Genomic DNA, 15,337 nt, shown 5'->3' with positions numbered 1-15,337 from the left:
CTTTTTGATGACGCACACAGTAGTATGTGGCCAGTTGGATAATACTTCTGGCATGTTTGCGGCCAACTTACTTAAGTGTTTCTGTATTACAAAGTTATTGGCAGAGTGTTAGTAGAATTGTGCAATATGTAGATATTTGTGTCAACTGTTAATATTCCTACTAATTAGTATGGCATTTCTTTGATCCTGTATGCCAGATTCCTGGTCCTGCAGTATCATTATACTGTATGTGGATGATATAGGATTTACTTTACATGTAAATCTCGCTTTTCTATTGGGAAAAAGGAATAATCCTTTGTTGACCACGTATTTTTTTCAACATATTGGAAAATCTCTGTTAATAATAGCAAGCACTTTGAACAAACCCCAGTTCCCTGATTTCTTGGATGCTAAATCATATATGACCATTTATTGCAATTAGTGCATGGATTGTTCACTTCACTTTAGAAAATCAGGTGGTGCATTGCTAAAGTTAGGATGGTTGTGCAGAATTGATAACAGTGTGTGAACTTACAGACTTGTATACAAATGTACTGTGCTTATCCTACAAATTCTATGATTTTACAGACATACACCAATATTCTAACAATAGACTATCAACTTAAAAATACAACTTCCAAAAGACTCTTCCTCTGATAAGGGTGCCTGCTGTAATACAACAAGCATTCTTTTTATCACCTGAATTTTACCAATATTACCAATTTCATCAGATATTTCGAGATTTAGATTACGGTTTAAAGATATGCCTCAATTAGGGTAATGTTAAGATAGGGGTAGATACCATCATCCATACAATTTCCTTTAGAAAAAGAGAGCCTGGGAGTATGGGTAGCATTTGGTAGCATATTAAAAACAACAATACAATTTCCAAATTGTGTTCAAGAAATTTTTTTTGGGGCTCGCTCACATAGGAGGTTGAGCTGGGGTTGTGCTGACTGACTCTCTTAATGTGTAATGGTGGCCAGACGGGTTACAATTATACTCTATGTTGCATTTAGTGGGCAGTACCAATGCCAAATGCCATACATTCAAGTACATGATGCTATGCCACAACCCCAAGGCAAATGCTAGGCTAATAGTCTCAGTACAGTATTCCCATGCAAAATTCTTATTCAACTGCAAAAAAAAAAAGCTTTTAGAAGGCTCTCAACATGAAAGTGAAAAAAATCGCCCATGCTGGCTGATGCTTCTCCCAAGTAATCTCTGTATTTTTTCTCCAGTCAGCTTTCCTATGGTACAGTCAAAGAGTATGTAAACTCAACATATCATATCCTGATATGTGCCTGCAGTACCATGTACAGTGCCTTGAAAAAGTATTTATACCCCTTGAAATTTTTCACATTTTGTCATGTTACAACCAAAAATGTAAATTTATTTTATTGGGATTTTATGTGATAAACCAACACAAAGTGGCATATAATTGTGAAGTGAAAGGAAAATGATAAATGGATTTCAACATTTTTTACAAAATAAATATCTGAAAAGTGTGGCATGAATTTTTATTTAGCCCCCCTGAGTCAATACTTTGTAGAACCATTGTTCACTGCAATTATAGCTGCAAGTCTTTCTGGGTATGTCTTTACTAGCTTTGAACATCTATTCTAGAGGGTGAATTTTTTGCCCATTCTCCTTTGCAAAATAGCTCAAGCTCTGTCAGATTGGATAGAGAGCATCTGTGAACAGCAATTTTAAAGTCTTGCCACAGATTCTCAATTTGATTTAGGTCTGGACTTTGCCTGGGCCATTTTAACACATGAATATGCTTTGATCTAAATCACTCCATTGTAGCTCTGGCTGTATGTTTAGGGTCATTGTCCTGCTGGAAGGTAAACCTCCACCCCCAGTCTCAAGTCTTTTGCAGACTCTAACAGATTTTCTTCTAAGATTGCCCTGTATTTGGCTCCATCCATCTTCCTATAAACTCTGACCAGCTTCCCTGTCCCTGCTGAAAAAAAGGATCCCCACTACATGATGCTGCCACCACCATGTTTCATGGTGGGGATGGTGTGTTCAGGGTGATGTGCAGTGTTTGTTTTCCGCCTTTAGGCCAGAAAGTTAATTTCCGGTCTCATTTGACCAGAGCACCTTCTTCCACGTGTTTGCTTTGTCCCCCACATGGTTTCTCGCAAACTGCAAATCTGACTTCTATTGGATTTCTTTCAACAATGGCTTTCTTCTTGCCACTTTTCCACAAAGGCCAGATTTGTGGAGTGCACGGCTAATAGTTGTCCTGTGGACAGATTTTCTTCCCTCTCTGCAGTTCCTCCAGAGTTACCATGGGCCTCTTGGCTGCTTCTCTAATTAATGTTCTCCTTGCCCAACAGTTTAGGTGAACAGCCATGTCTGGGTAGGTTTGCAGTTGTGCCATACATTTTCGGATGATGGATTGAACAGTGCTCCGAGAGATGTTCAAAGCTTGGGATAATTTTTTATAACCTAACCCTGCTTTAAACTTCTCCACAACATTATCTCTGGCCTGTCTGGTGGGCTCCTTGGCCTTCGTGATACTGTTTGTTTACTAAAGTTCTCTAACTAACCTCCGAGGGCTTCACAGAACAGCTGTATTTATACTGAGATTAAATTACACACAGGTGATTACACACAGATGGACTCTATTTACTTATGAGGTGACTTTTGAAGGCAATTGGTTCCACTAAATTTTAGTTAGGGGTATCAGAGTAAAGGGGGCTGAATACAAATGCACGCTACACTTTTCAGATATTTATTTGTAAAAAATTTTGAAAAACATTTATCATTTTCCTTTGAGTTCACAAATTGTGTTGGTCTATCACATAAAATCCCAATAAAATACTTTTTTTTTTTTTTTGGTTGTAACATGAAAAAATGTGGAAAATTGCAAGGGGTATGAACAATTTTTCAAGGCACTGTATTTGTATGAAAAAGTATACTGTTGTCTTTGGATTGCTTCCTTTGTGTCACATAACCAGTCATCCTGCCAGTCCCTCTGCTTTCCTATTAAGAACTGACCACGCTAGGCAGGATCAGTACCCAATGAGAACTTGGGGGTTGTTTAGCTCAAATGAAGCACTCACCAGAGAGTTCAGTCCATGCCAGATATGTCTTTCCAGGGTTTGTAGGCCCACTTTTATTTAAAACAGAAATGTTCACAGCAAACAGATTCCCTTGCAGGGGGGTTCCACTATCAATACAAACATAATAATATTCAACCTTTTGGTTTTCTTTGGTAGCCCTGCTGCTCTGACTCTCAGGCTTGGGCCTTTCTCTGTCCTGGCCCAGACAGCACTGTGCAGACATGTACACCTCTCTCTGCTCTCTTGCAACGGCATAGACTGCTCGGGAGAGTGGAATCCAAGTTCTGATTACCCTAAGAACCCTAGGATCCCAGCACACACCTCCATCATCAGTGTGCCTGTTGTCAGTGCAGGGACAAGGTCATCTAGAGCCCAGGGCAAACATGCTAAACTGCGCCCACCCCCCAAGATGTATGAGCATTATATGTCAGTAAAAATGTCCCCAAAATATTGAGCACTGCATGCTTAACCCCTAAGCAAAAAAATCCTCCAGTACAAATCTGCCCCCCCCTGATAAAATCCCCACTCCCAGTGTAAGTCTCCCCAAACCCCCCAAACAAAAAAAGCCCCCTCCCAGCACACATCCCCCCCCAACACATCATCTTAGCACAAATCCCCCCCCCCCACACACACACACATACAGTACATTTCCCTTCCTAGCACAAATACTTTTCAATCATCCTCACAAGCACAAATCCCCCCCCCCAAAAAAAATCCCAGCCTTACCATGTCACTTCTTGTAGCACAAATCCCCAAATCCCCCCTCCTAGCACCAATCCTCTTCTTTCAACTCCCATCCCAACACAAATCCCCCTAAATCACCACTCCCAGCACTTCAGCCCAAATTTCTCCTCCTAGAACAATTCTTACCCTCTGCCCCCCCCAAATTTTGCCTCCCAACCCAAATCTCCTTCCTCAACCCCCCTGCAGAGTCCCCCCACTTTACATGATGCCACCTTTCCCAGGGCAACCGTCCCTCCTGCCCACCCCTTACCCTGGCCCTGCCTGTTGTCTAACAAACCTGACCCAGACTGCCTTTTAATACTGGGCACCCCACTGTCACATAAGATAAATTCTGATTGGTTAATGGGGCTTATTACATGTAGGAATTATGAACTGATGTTAAATAAAGTAAATTAGGTGGCTTAATTTTTAACTTTAAACTATTTTTCAGAATTTTGAAGATAAGATGTACCCTGGAAAAGACCTAGTATGCATTTCTGAGATGGCTGCAATATACGCCCTACCCCGAAAATAAGTCATTGTCAAGGTCCTTGTTAAGGGCGAGCTCGGTGTTCGAGTCAAATGCATGTTTGACTCGAACACCGGTGTTCGCCCGTTCGGCGAAGCCAGGACTTTGTGGGCCGTTTGTGCCATATTCGTTTGGCGCTCACGGCCCACAATGCACTGCGGCATCGCAGTGCATTGCTGGCTGATGTTTGGCCAAGTATGCACTGTGACCCACATGCTTGGCCAATCACAGTGCCGGCAGCGAGGAGATCCATAATTGGCCACAGGCAGGATGCCTGTAGCCAATTATAGCTCAGGGGGTTTAGTACATGTCCCACACTATATAAGGCCACCTGCATGGCGGCCTTGTGTAGTGTGTTGCGGTGTTCATAGAGAGACAGATAGGCAGGGACAGTGTCTTCATTTCTTGTGAACCTAGCACAATTACAGTCGGTGTATTGTGCCCCCTGCACACTGTACACCTGAAGCTACCCCAATTGCTGGTGTTATTCTGGTCTTATACCACATGTAGCTACAGTAATACAGTCGGTGTATTGTGCTCCCTGCACAGTGTTTACCTGAAACTACTCCAATTACTGGTGTTGTTCTGGTGCCATACCACAGGCAGCTGCAGCAGTTACAGTCGGTGTATTGTGCCCCCTGCACAGTGTACACCTGAAGCTACCCCAATTGCTGGTGTTGTTCTAGTCCTATACCACAGGCAGCTGCAGCAGTTACAGTCAATGTATTGTGCCACCTGCACAGTATTACACCTGAAGCTACCCCCAATTGCTGGTGTTGTTCTGGTCCTATACCAGAGGCAGCTGCAGCAGTTACAGTCAGTGTAGTGTGCCCCCTGCACAGTGTTTACCTGAAGCTACTCCTATTACTGGTGTTGTTCTGGTGCTATACCACAGACAGCTGCAGCAGTTACAGTCGGTGTATTGTGCCACCTGCACAGTTTACACCTGAAGCTACCCCCAATTGCTGGTGTTGTTCTAGTCCTATACCACAGGCAGCTGCAGCAGTTACAGTTGGTGTATTGTGCCACCTGCACAGTGTTCTGCAGATCCTATACCAGAGGCAGCTGCAGAAATTACAGTCGGTGTACTGTGTCATCTGCTCAGTGTGCACCTAAAGCTACCCCAATTGCTGGTGTTCTCATCTCCCTGCAGGCCATTAGTATGTCTGGAAGGCCAACAAGAAGAGGCAGATAGTCACGAGCCATTAAACGAGGGCAAGTAGGCTCTGTTTCTAGATGCAACAGTGCTGGTCGTGGATGTGATGCATCATCATCAGCACGTGGCCATGGGACATGCTTGTCCTTATTTTTGGCAGCTGGACGTGTTGAGCCGCAACATGCCGAAGACTTGGTAGAATGGATGACCAAGCCCTCCTCATCCTCCTCATCCTCTCTCACTCAGGCTAAAGGTACTGGCAAAGCAGCTGGCTAAATTGCTAGCACTGCTGCCTTTTCAGTTGGTAGACTCGGCCCCCTTTTTGTGCAATGTGCGGTTCCTCAGTGGCAGGTCCCCAAACGCCACTTTTTCTCACGGAAGGCGATTCCGGCTCTCTACCGGCATGTGGAAGGCAATGTCCATGCCTCGCTGGACAGGGCGGTCAGCGGTAAGGTGCATATTACCGCTGACTCATGGTCCAGCAGGCATGGACAGGGACGTTACCTATCTTTCACGGCGCATTGGGTCACTCTTCTGGCAGCTGGGAAGGATGCAGGACAAGGTGCAGTAGTGTTGGAGGTTGTTCCACCACCACGCCTCCAAAATGCTACTACTGGTTGTGACACACCTCTCTCCTCCACCCCCTCCACTTCTTCTTCCTCCTTGGCCTTTTCCTGTGCTTTGTCCTCGGAACCAGCGGTGCTCCGTAGGCATTCAAGGGGCTACGCAAGTACGCAGGCAAAAAGATGCCACGCCGTGCTTGCGCTGGTGTTCAGGGGACAGGAGCCACACTGGGGCAGATATTCTGTCAGCTTTGCAGAGACGGTTCTTGGGCAGGTACCCGGGCTTACAGGATGTCCTGAGGCAGGCCAGGAAAGTCTGTGTTCATTTCCGCCGGTCATATAATGCCAGTGCTCGGACTTGAACCTGCCCAAGAACCGCCTTATCTGTGACATGCCCACCAAGTGGAACTCAACGTTAGCCATGCTGCAGTGGCTGCACACGCAGCAGGGGGCCATCAATGAGTACCTGTGTGACTACGGCACCAGGACAGGGTCAGGGGAGCTCTTTTTTTTTCCACACACCAGTGGGCCGTGATCAGGGATGCATGCACTGTCCTGCCACCATTTAAGAAGGCCACGAGGATGGCCTCCTTAAATGACAGTGACAGTGCATGCATCAGTGACTGGACTTAGCCCTTCCTTCCCTGAGCTGACTGCTCAGCTGTCGGCTAATTGCCAGCTCCTATCTCTCCACAGTTTCTCGGCTGTTGATGATATCCCGCTCGTCAGTCCTGCCTACTTAAGCCATACAATCCAGAGGAGCTCTACCTTCGCCCTTGGTCAACATCACAGAAATTATCTCATGCGATCCTGTTGAAGACTTGATTTGCTGAAATCTCTTCTGGCTCCAGATCCTGCTTGCTGACTACATTGATCCTGACTTATGGCTTGGCTGACTATCCATTCCGTTACTGAACTTTGGCTATGTTTTGATGTTGCTGCCTTCGTAGCTGCCTGTTCCGTGTGTGCGCAGAGTAAGACTCCACGATACCTTCCAGTTGGCCTCCTACAACCTATACCCAATGGAGAGAGGCCCTGGACCCACCCGTCTATGAATTTCATTGTGGAGTTACCCAACTCCCAGGGCAGCACAGTTATCCTTATGGTGGTTTACCGCTTCTCAACAATGTGTCATTGTATTTCACTTAAGAGGTTGCCCACTTCTAAGGAACTGGCTTCCATTTTTGCCCAAGGTGATTGTCTTGAACGGGAGTAGTCAGTTCGTGTCCCGGTTCTCGCAAGCCTTTTGTGCACAGTTGGGAATTCAGCTTGCTTTCTCCTCCGCTTATCACCCGCAGTCTAATGGGGCCGCAGAATGAGCCAATCAGTCCTTGGAGCAATTCCTACGTTGCTGGTCAGACCTATTACCGTGGGCAGAGTTTGATCACAATAGTGCCTTGAATTCTGCTTCCAGATTGTCCCTGTTTATGGAGAATTATGGTTTCCAACCTTCTATGTTGCCTGTCTCGTTTGTTCTGCAGAACATTCCTGCGTTAGAGGAGTATCTCTGTGGTCTTCGTTCCACTTGGGCACAAGTCCAGGAGGCTTTGCGACATGCTAATAATAGATACAGGCTCCATGTTGACCGCAGATGCCTGCCTGCGCCTTCCTATCAGGTTGTGGACAGGGTCTGGCTGTCATCTCACAACCTCCGACTTTGTGTTCCATCACTGAAGTTCACACCTCGGTTTATTAGGCCTTTCCTTATTTTTTTTGCAGGATTAACTCAGTGGCTTATGCATTAGACCTTCTTTCTAATATGGATATTTCGTATGTATTTCATGTCTCCTTAATAAAACCTTTGGTCTGCAACCGCTTTACCACCTCGTGCCACGTCCTCACCTTGTACAGGTTGAGAACCATGACGAGTATTAAGTACAGTCCATTGTTGACTCCCATAGGTTCCATGGGCGCATACAGTACCTGGTGCATTGGAAAGGGTAAGGTCCGGAGGAACGTTCTTGGGTCTCATCCTTGGACGTACATGCCCCTGTCCTCCTCTGTGATTTCCATAGATGTTTTCCCCTCAATCCTGGTGGTCTTCCGAGAGGGAAGGATCATTGGGGGGGGGGGGGGGGGGGGTACTGTCAGGGCTGGGCCTCAGCCCTTCCTTCTCTGAGATGGCCACTCAGATGTCGGCTAATTGCCAGCTCCTATCTCTCCATAGTAATTCAGTTGTTAATGATATCCTGGTCGTCAGTCCTGCCTACTTAAGCCGTCCAGTCCAGAGGAGCTCTGCCTTCGCCTTGGTCAAAATCACAGAAATTATCTCCTGCGATCCTGTCGCTGTTCCACTACATTGATCCCTGACTTCTGGCTTGGCTGACTATTCGTTCCGGTTACTGAACTTTGGCTATGTTTGTTCTTTTTACTTTTATAATTAAACAAGCGTGATTTAACTGTACTTCTGTCTCGGTCTGATTTCATGGTTTCTGACAGTTTTTTGTAGCCAAAATTAATATAGGATCCGGTCTTATTTTTCAGGGAAACACGGTAGCAAGATTCTTTAAATACATTTAGGAGAACTCTCTTATCATCTACTGGCTGTACTGGCTTTCACAGATGCATTTGTGTGTGATAAAGTCTTAAATGTAACTGATGTTTCCAATGTAATTTTCCCTAGAAAATGAAACCTTTAAAAGAGCTAATATGTTTTGTAGATGTATGCACCTTTCACCCTTGATGCTCTTATTAAAAGTTCAATATCATGTCATTAAAGTACATTTTAGAACAAACTAATTAGGTTTGATTTACTAAAGAAATAGAAGGTGTTCACTTTAAATAATTTAAAAGTATAAAACCTTTTTTTATATTCTGAAGCTATACGGTTCTCAGTGCTCTCTGGCAGAAAGGGGTGACTAAACCTGCCCAGATATCTGGCTAAACTTTCTCTTTATCATTGCCAATGTGTTTATAATTGGATACTATTCCAAATGTGATAGCTCAACTTTTGGAAGGGGTCTACATACTTTTTTTTAGTGCCTTTCAGTGGTTTATAGCCTTAACATGGAGCTAAGCTTTCCTTCAATGGTCCCTGTCCCTCACTGGCACTGTGAGCTCCTTCTGGGTGCTGGTCTGCAGCCGTCTGCTTTGGCCAGTGTGGGATGCACAGGAGTGATGCCATCCCCATACACAGGGACAATGCCATGCAAGCAGACAGGCAGGTGTATTTTGTTTCAGAAGAGACATTGTATGTCTCTTCTGTAATAAGAGCCTCCCTGTTCACAGCTTGTAACAGCAGAACTCTAGTTTAAATTGGTGGTCACAAGTTGCTCCAAGTTCATACGTTTTTTCTAAGATGGAATCTCTGAATCTTATGGAGAGCATTTACTATACCATGCATTTACTTAAGGCCAGCTTTCCACAATAAATAGGATTTTTGGACCTAGTTATGGAATAGTACCCTTCTTCTAACTGAACCTTTCTACCCTTGTTCTCAACCTAGATATATATATATATATATATGTTTAACTAATTCCTGCTTGCCTTTGAAGCTCAGCCCTATATGACTATAAATACATGCCTTTATCATTCCAGGCACATTCTCTATATCCTCCTTTTCTTTCATTTTTTTTTCCCTATTTATCCTTCTACAGTGGTGTGAAAAAGTGTTTGCCCCCTTCCTCATTTCCTGTTCCTTTGCATGTTTGTCACACTTAAGTGTTTCGGAACATCAAACCAATTTAAACAATAGTCAAGGACAACACAAGTAAACACAAAATGCAATTTGTAAATGAAGGTGTTTATTATTAAAGGTGAAAAAAAATCCAAACCATCATGGCCCTGTGTGAAAAAGTGATTGCCCCCTAAACCTAATAACTGGTTGGGCCACCCTTAGCAGCAACAACTGCAACCAAGCGTTTGCGATAACGTGCAATGAGGCTTTTACAGCGTCCTGGAGGAATTTTGGCCCACTCATCTTTGCAGAATTGTCCTAATTCAGTTACATTAGAGGGTTTTCGAGCATGAACGGCCTTTTTAAGGTCATACCACAACATCTCAATAGGATTCAGGTCAGGACTTTGGCTAGGCCACTCCAAAGTCTTCATTTTGTTTTTCTTCAGCCATTCGGTGGTGGACTTGCTGGTGTGTTTAGGATCATTGTCCTGCTGCAGAACCCAAGTTCGTTTCAGCTTGAGTACACGAACAGATGGTCGGACATTCTCCTTCAGGATCTCTTGGTAGACAGCAGAATTCATAGTTCCTTTTATCACAGGAAGTCTTCCAGGTCCTGAAGCAGCAAAACAGCCCCAGACCATCACACTACCACCACCATATTTTACTGTTGGTATAATGTTCTTTTTATGAAATGCAGTGTTCCTTCTACGCCAGATATACTTAGACACACACCTTCCAAAGAGTTCCACTTTTGTCTCATCGGTCCACAGAATGTTGTTCCAAAAGTCTTGGGGATCATCAAGATGTGTTGTAGAGAAATTGAGACGAGCTTTGATGTTCTTTTTGCTCAGCAGTGGTTTTCTCCTTGGAACTCTGCCATGCAGGCCATTTTTGCCCAGTCTTTTCCTGATGGTGGAGGCATGAACGCTGACCTTAACTGAGGCAAGTGAGGCCTGCAGTTCCTTGGACGTTGTTGTGGGGTCTTTTGTGACCTCTTGGATGAGTCGTCGCTGCGCTCTTGGGGTAATTTTGGGCGGCCGGCCACTCCTGGGAAGGTTCACCACTGTTCCATGTCTTCGCCATTTGTGAATAATGGCTCTCACTGTGGTTCGCTGGATTCCCAAAGCTTTGGAAATGGCTTTATAACCCTTTCCAGACTGATAGATCTCAATTACTTTCTTTCTCAATTGTTCCTGAATTTATTTGGGTCTCGGCATGATGTGTAGCTTTTAAGGATCTTCTGGTGGACCTTACTGTGTCAAGCAGCTCCTATTTAAGTGATGCCTTGATTGTGAACAGGTGTGGCAATAATCAGGCCTGGGTGTGGCTAGAGAAATTGAACTCAGGTGTGGACAACCACAGTTATAGTATGTTTTAACAAGGGGGGCAATCACTTTTTCACACAGGGCCATGATGGTTTGGATTTTTTTTCACCTTTAATAATAAACACCTTCATTTACAAATTGCATTTTGTGTTTACTTGTGTTGTCCTTGACTATTGTTTAAATTGGTTTGATGTTCCGAAACACTTTAGTGTGACAAACATGCAAAGGAACAGGAAATGAGGAAGGGGGCAAACACTTTTTCACACCACTGTATGTCCCTTTTACGATTTTTAATTGTTACTGAGTACTACTTAGACTTAGTACTTTTCTGGAACAAAAAAAAGTCAGCCTTTTCACACTGAATTTACGGTATAATTAAAATAATCGGAAATCAATGTATATCTTATTTGGTAGCACATGACTGGCTACATTTAGTAAGTCGACCTCATTGCACCACTGTAAGACCACTGTAACTTGTGAAAGGCCGCTGATAGCAGTACAAATGTGTCCCAGATCCATCCAGTCTTTTTACTGTTAGTTTAAAAAATGATATAAGTTAGAATTTTTTTAATGCTATAATAATGTACCATAATTATGGGATTAAGGGATTAAAAATAAATTATATATAATGTGTGTGTGTTTATATTGCATATTTTTTTTTCAGGCAGTATTTATGGACAGTGTGAATTCAATTGATGTTGATGATTTATTTAATTCACCAAATAAAGTATATCTGCAGGTCCAAAATGAAAACCAGGATGTAAAGGTAAGCCATATGGGACTTGTTTATTTAAAAAAAAAATGAGAACATGTTGGTGAGTTCTAGTTCTTTTTCCCATCTATAATTTTATTTATGATGAGGCATTATTCAGTAATCTTCACCAAAGGGGAGGCACACTCTTCAGGTAGAACCACTTGATTGTCTCAAAATCAGTCATAAAAGTCCATCAAGCTTAGATCATGTGAACACTGCTTAACTGTCATTACTAAAGTCAACCGCACCTGGTCCTAGCTTATTCCTTATGAGTAAATCTTTAAAAGGAAACTCTAAAGGTTTAGGATTGATTTTGTAGTTCTTAAACATGTATTAGTGTGTAAACTGGGTTATGTTTGTAGTTATTTAAAATATTTCTATTACAAATAATCATTTAGTACAGGACGTACCCTGTTGTCACAGATAAATAGGGATTTTTTTTTATAGGGAGAGTACAGAAAAAGCAGTTTGCATTTGCGTTTCTCTCCAACTGAAAATTTGAACAGACCCATATAGAGCAGATGGAGGTGGATGAGTCCCTGGTAAATGTGAAAACTAACTTACAGCCCCACCTGCTTTGTGGAAAAATAAATATAAAAAATTCATATGTAATATTTCTTAACCAATTTAAAAGTAAAATATTTTTACAATGATATTTTTTCAGTTCTGAAATGATAAAGAAAAGATATTATCGAAAAAAACGTATAAATTCTCTTCAAGCTAGTCTTTGTAGTAATAGCATTGGCCTACTTTAAAAATATTAAATTAATACTTGCTGTGCTTGGGAACTTGCATTAATTCTAACACATGTGGAATATTACTGTCATGATCAGTGGCATTGCTATGGGGGTGCAGGGGGTGCAGGGTACACATGGGTGACACCTGCCAGAGGGGTGACAGCAGGGGCTGGGGCTATGTGGGGGTGGGAGGGCTCCATTCTCAGGCACATTGTGCAAGCATCGAGGGGGGTGCCAGTGGGCTGCTACAGTATCAACGATCACTAGCACGGAGCATTTGCCGACATCTCTTGCGCGGTGTCCCGGGTCTCCAGCTCAGTGATTGGCGACACTTTAGCAGCTGGTATCTGTCCCAGCCAGTTGCATGTTAGCAGTATCAGAGCGCAGAGGGAAGTTCCTGCAGGTTCCTCCTCTGCTTTTGGCGTGTCTTCTGAGAGGACAGAAGGATGAGCCTGGGAAGGAGATCTCCCGGCGCTGAGGTCCCAGTAACTGATAACCAATAAGTCTGTGCTGGGGGCAGGGATGTGAGGATTTGAGCAATAAGAGGAAGGATTTATGCTGAGAGGGATTAAGAGTTTTCTTTTTATGGGAAAATCGGGAGGCGAGTGAATTTGTATTGGGCTGGGGGGTTGTGCTTACAGGGGAGGATTGGAAGGGAGGGATTAAATAAGAGGATTTGTGCTAAGGGTGGCTTGGGTGGGGGAATAAGAATTTATGCAAGAACAAGGATTTAATACTGAAAGTGGTATATTAGGGTGGGGATTTGTAATCAGAGGGGAGATCTGGGGAGGGGGGTTCATAGGATTATTTGTGTTTAAATGAGGGGTTTGGGAGGGATTTATGCTAAAAGGAGAGATCTGTGCTGAGAGGGGGGAGAGATCTGTGTAGGGAGGGGGAGATGGGGGTGATTTGTGCTGAGAGGGGGGATTGGGGGGGGGGGGTAAAAAATGTGTATAAGAAGGATTGGTTTGGAGGATTTATACTGGGAAGAAGGATATGGGGGGCATTTTATGCTGAGAAGGGGGATTTGTGCTGAAAGGGGGTATATGAGCGTGATGACTTGTGTTGAGAGGGGGGATTTGTGCTGAAAGGGAAAGAGGGTATATGGGGGTGAGGATTTTTGTTAAGAGAGGGAATATTGGGGGGGATTTGTGATGAGAGGGGATGAGGGAAGGAGGAAGAGTAATTATGCTAGGAGGGGGTATATAGGGGTGAGGGGCACTCTGCCCATAGTTCTTTAGACAATGGGGGGGGGCGGGGTGAGAAGATGTTTTACCGAACCAGGTGCCGCCAACCCTAGTGACACCACTGGTCATGATCACTTAGTGTCCCTGTTCCTCATTTCAGTACTCGGGTGTTGGCTGTTGCTTTTCCCCTGTCTGTGTTCACCTTCAAGGTGATTGATCAGTCACCTGATAGAAACACACTGAACACTCTATCCCCTGCTTGTGATATAGACAGAGTTACCTGCATTGTTCTCGATCAAGCTTCCCGTTTATCTGCCTTGGTTTGCTGTTGAATTTCCCTGTGTATGACCCTTTTCGAATATTGGACTATTCCCTGAACTCCCAAAAACAGTAGGAAAATATGCCTAATTCCTCTCATGCAAGCGCTTATGGATTAGGCAAAAAAGCAAAAATATATATCCCTTAATGAGGGTATCCTATAGCCTAGTGATGGCTCAAGCTGCTACCATAAAAAACCTAAGGCAGTTCACACAACAATCAACATATACAAATATTGAGAGCGCTGTGTCCAACTAGTCTTTGAGGGTCCAGGGGCCCCTCATCAGAGGGAGGGTAATGTCATGATTACTTTGTGCCCCTGTTCCTCATTCCAGCACCTGGGTGTTGGCTGTTGCTTTTCCCCTGTCTGTGTTCACCTGCAAGGTGATTGATCTGATCGGTCACCTGATATAAGCAAACCGAACACTCTATCCCTTGCTTGTTATAGAGACAGAGTTACCTGCATTGTTCCCAATCAAGTCTCCCGTTTGTCTGCCTTGCTTTGCTGTTGGATTTACCTGTGTATGACCCCGATCGGATAGTGGACTATTCCCTGAACTCAGCCTGCCTTTCACCTAGACTGTCTTTGGATCAGATATTGGACTATTTCCTGAACTCAGCCTGCCTTACCTGGTCTTTGAACCACACTATCTGTCTGCCAAACTGCAAGTAGTCTGTTGTTTGCCCTGTTCGCGTTTGCCCTAGTGTGGTGGCCAGGCACTATAGCATTGTGTATAAGTACCGGTAGGCCTGCTTGCCTTAAGGAAGGGGGGCTGATATAGGGGAAGCACACAGTAGCTAGTTAACGTGTCTGACCACCTGCATTGAGGTAGACGTGACATTCGCGACAATTACGAAGAGATTACAGTGTAACAGTAAATGTTCATTTTAAACATTCTACACCATTAAACGAACACTATCCCATACTATGACTGTAGTACATTTTTATTCACAGCTTAAACATGTTGATATTTGTTTTTTATTTAATTTATTTTTATTGTGAGATTAACCGATTTCAAACAGCAAATTAAAAATGGAGTTCCACCCAAAAATGAAACTTCTGCTTTAAGGAAAGGTGACTCTCTGACGTGCCACATTTGGCATGTCATATTTTGGGTGGGGAGCGGATACCCTCTTCTTAGAGGGATCCAGCTCCCAACTCCTCCTGCCGCACCGTGGCACCGGAATGGAGATCACTTCTCCCCCCTCCCTCTCGCAATCATCTGGGACACGTCGCAGGTCCCAAATGATTGCCTGGCCAGTCACAGCGCGCGGCGCTGCTCACGCATGTGCAGTGGGTGCTTGGCTGTTACAATGCTGGCATCGCAGAGAGGAGGGGGCTTTCTTCCCCCCCCCCCCCCCCGCATTGCTGGA

The 15,337-nt window shown here is 44.1% G+C and overlaps 1 protein-coding gene across 2 annotated transcripts in view; it reads left to right on the top strand.

The window, feature by feature from the left end:
- Positions 1-15,337, top strand: part of LOC143988096 (CD109 antigen-like) — a 249,191-nt gene that overhangs the window by 112,561 nt on the left and 121,293 nt on the right. For both annotated transcript variants that reach the window (XM_077487378.1, XM_077487379.1), the window contains one exon: positions 11,632-11,733. In XM_077487378.1, coding sequence (XP_077343504.1) covers positions 11,632-11,733 — 102 coding nt within the window. The remainder of the gene's footprint in view (positions 1-11,631; positions 11,734-15,337) is intronic.

This window comes from Lithobates pipiens, unplaced genomic scaffold (genome assembly GCF_037356315.1).
Source record: "Lithobates pipiens isolate NorthernLeopardFrog02 unplaced genomic scaffold, aLitPip1_a1.2 Scaffold_18, whole genome shotgun sequence".
NCBI classification, from domain to species: Eukaryota; Metazoa; Chordata; class Amphibia; order Anura; family Ranidae; genus Lithobates; species Lithobates pipiens.
This window is presented reverse-complemented; position numbering and strand designations above follow the sequence as displayed.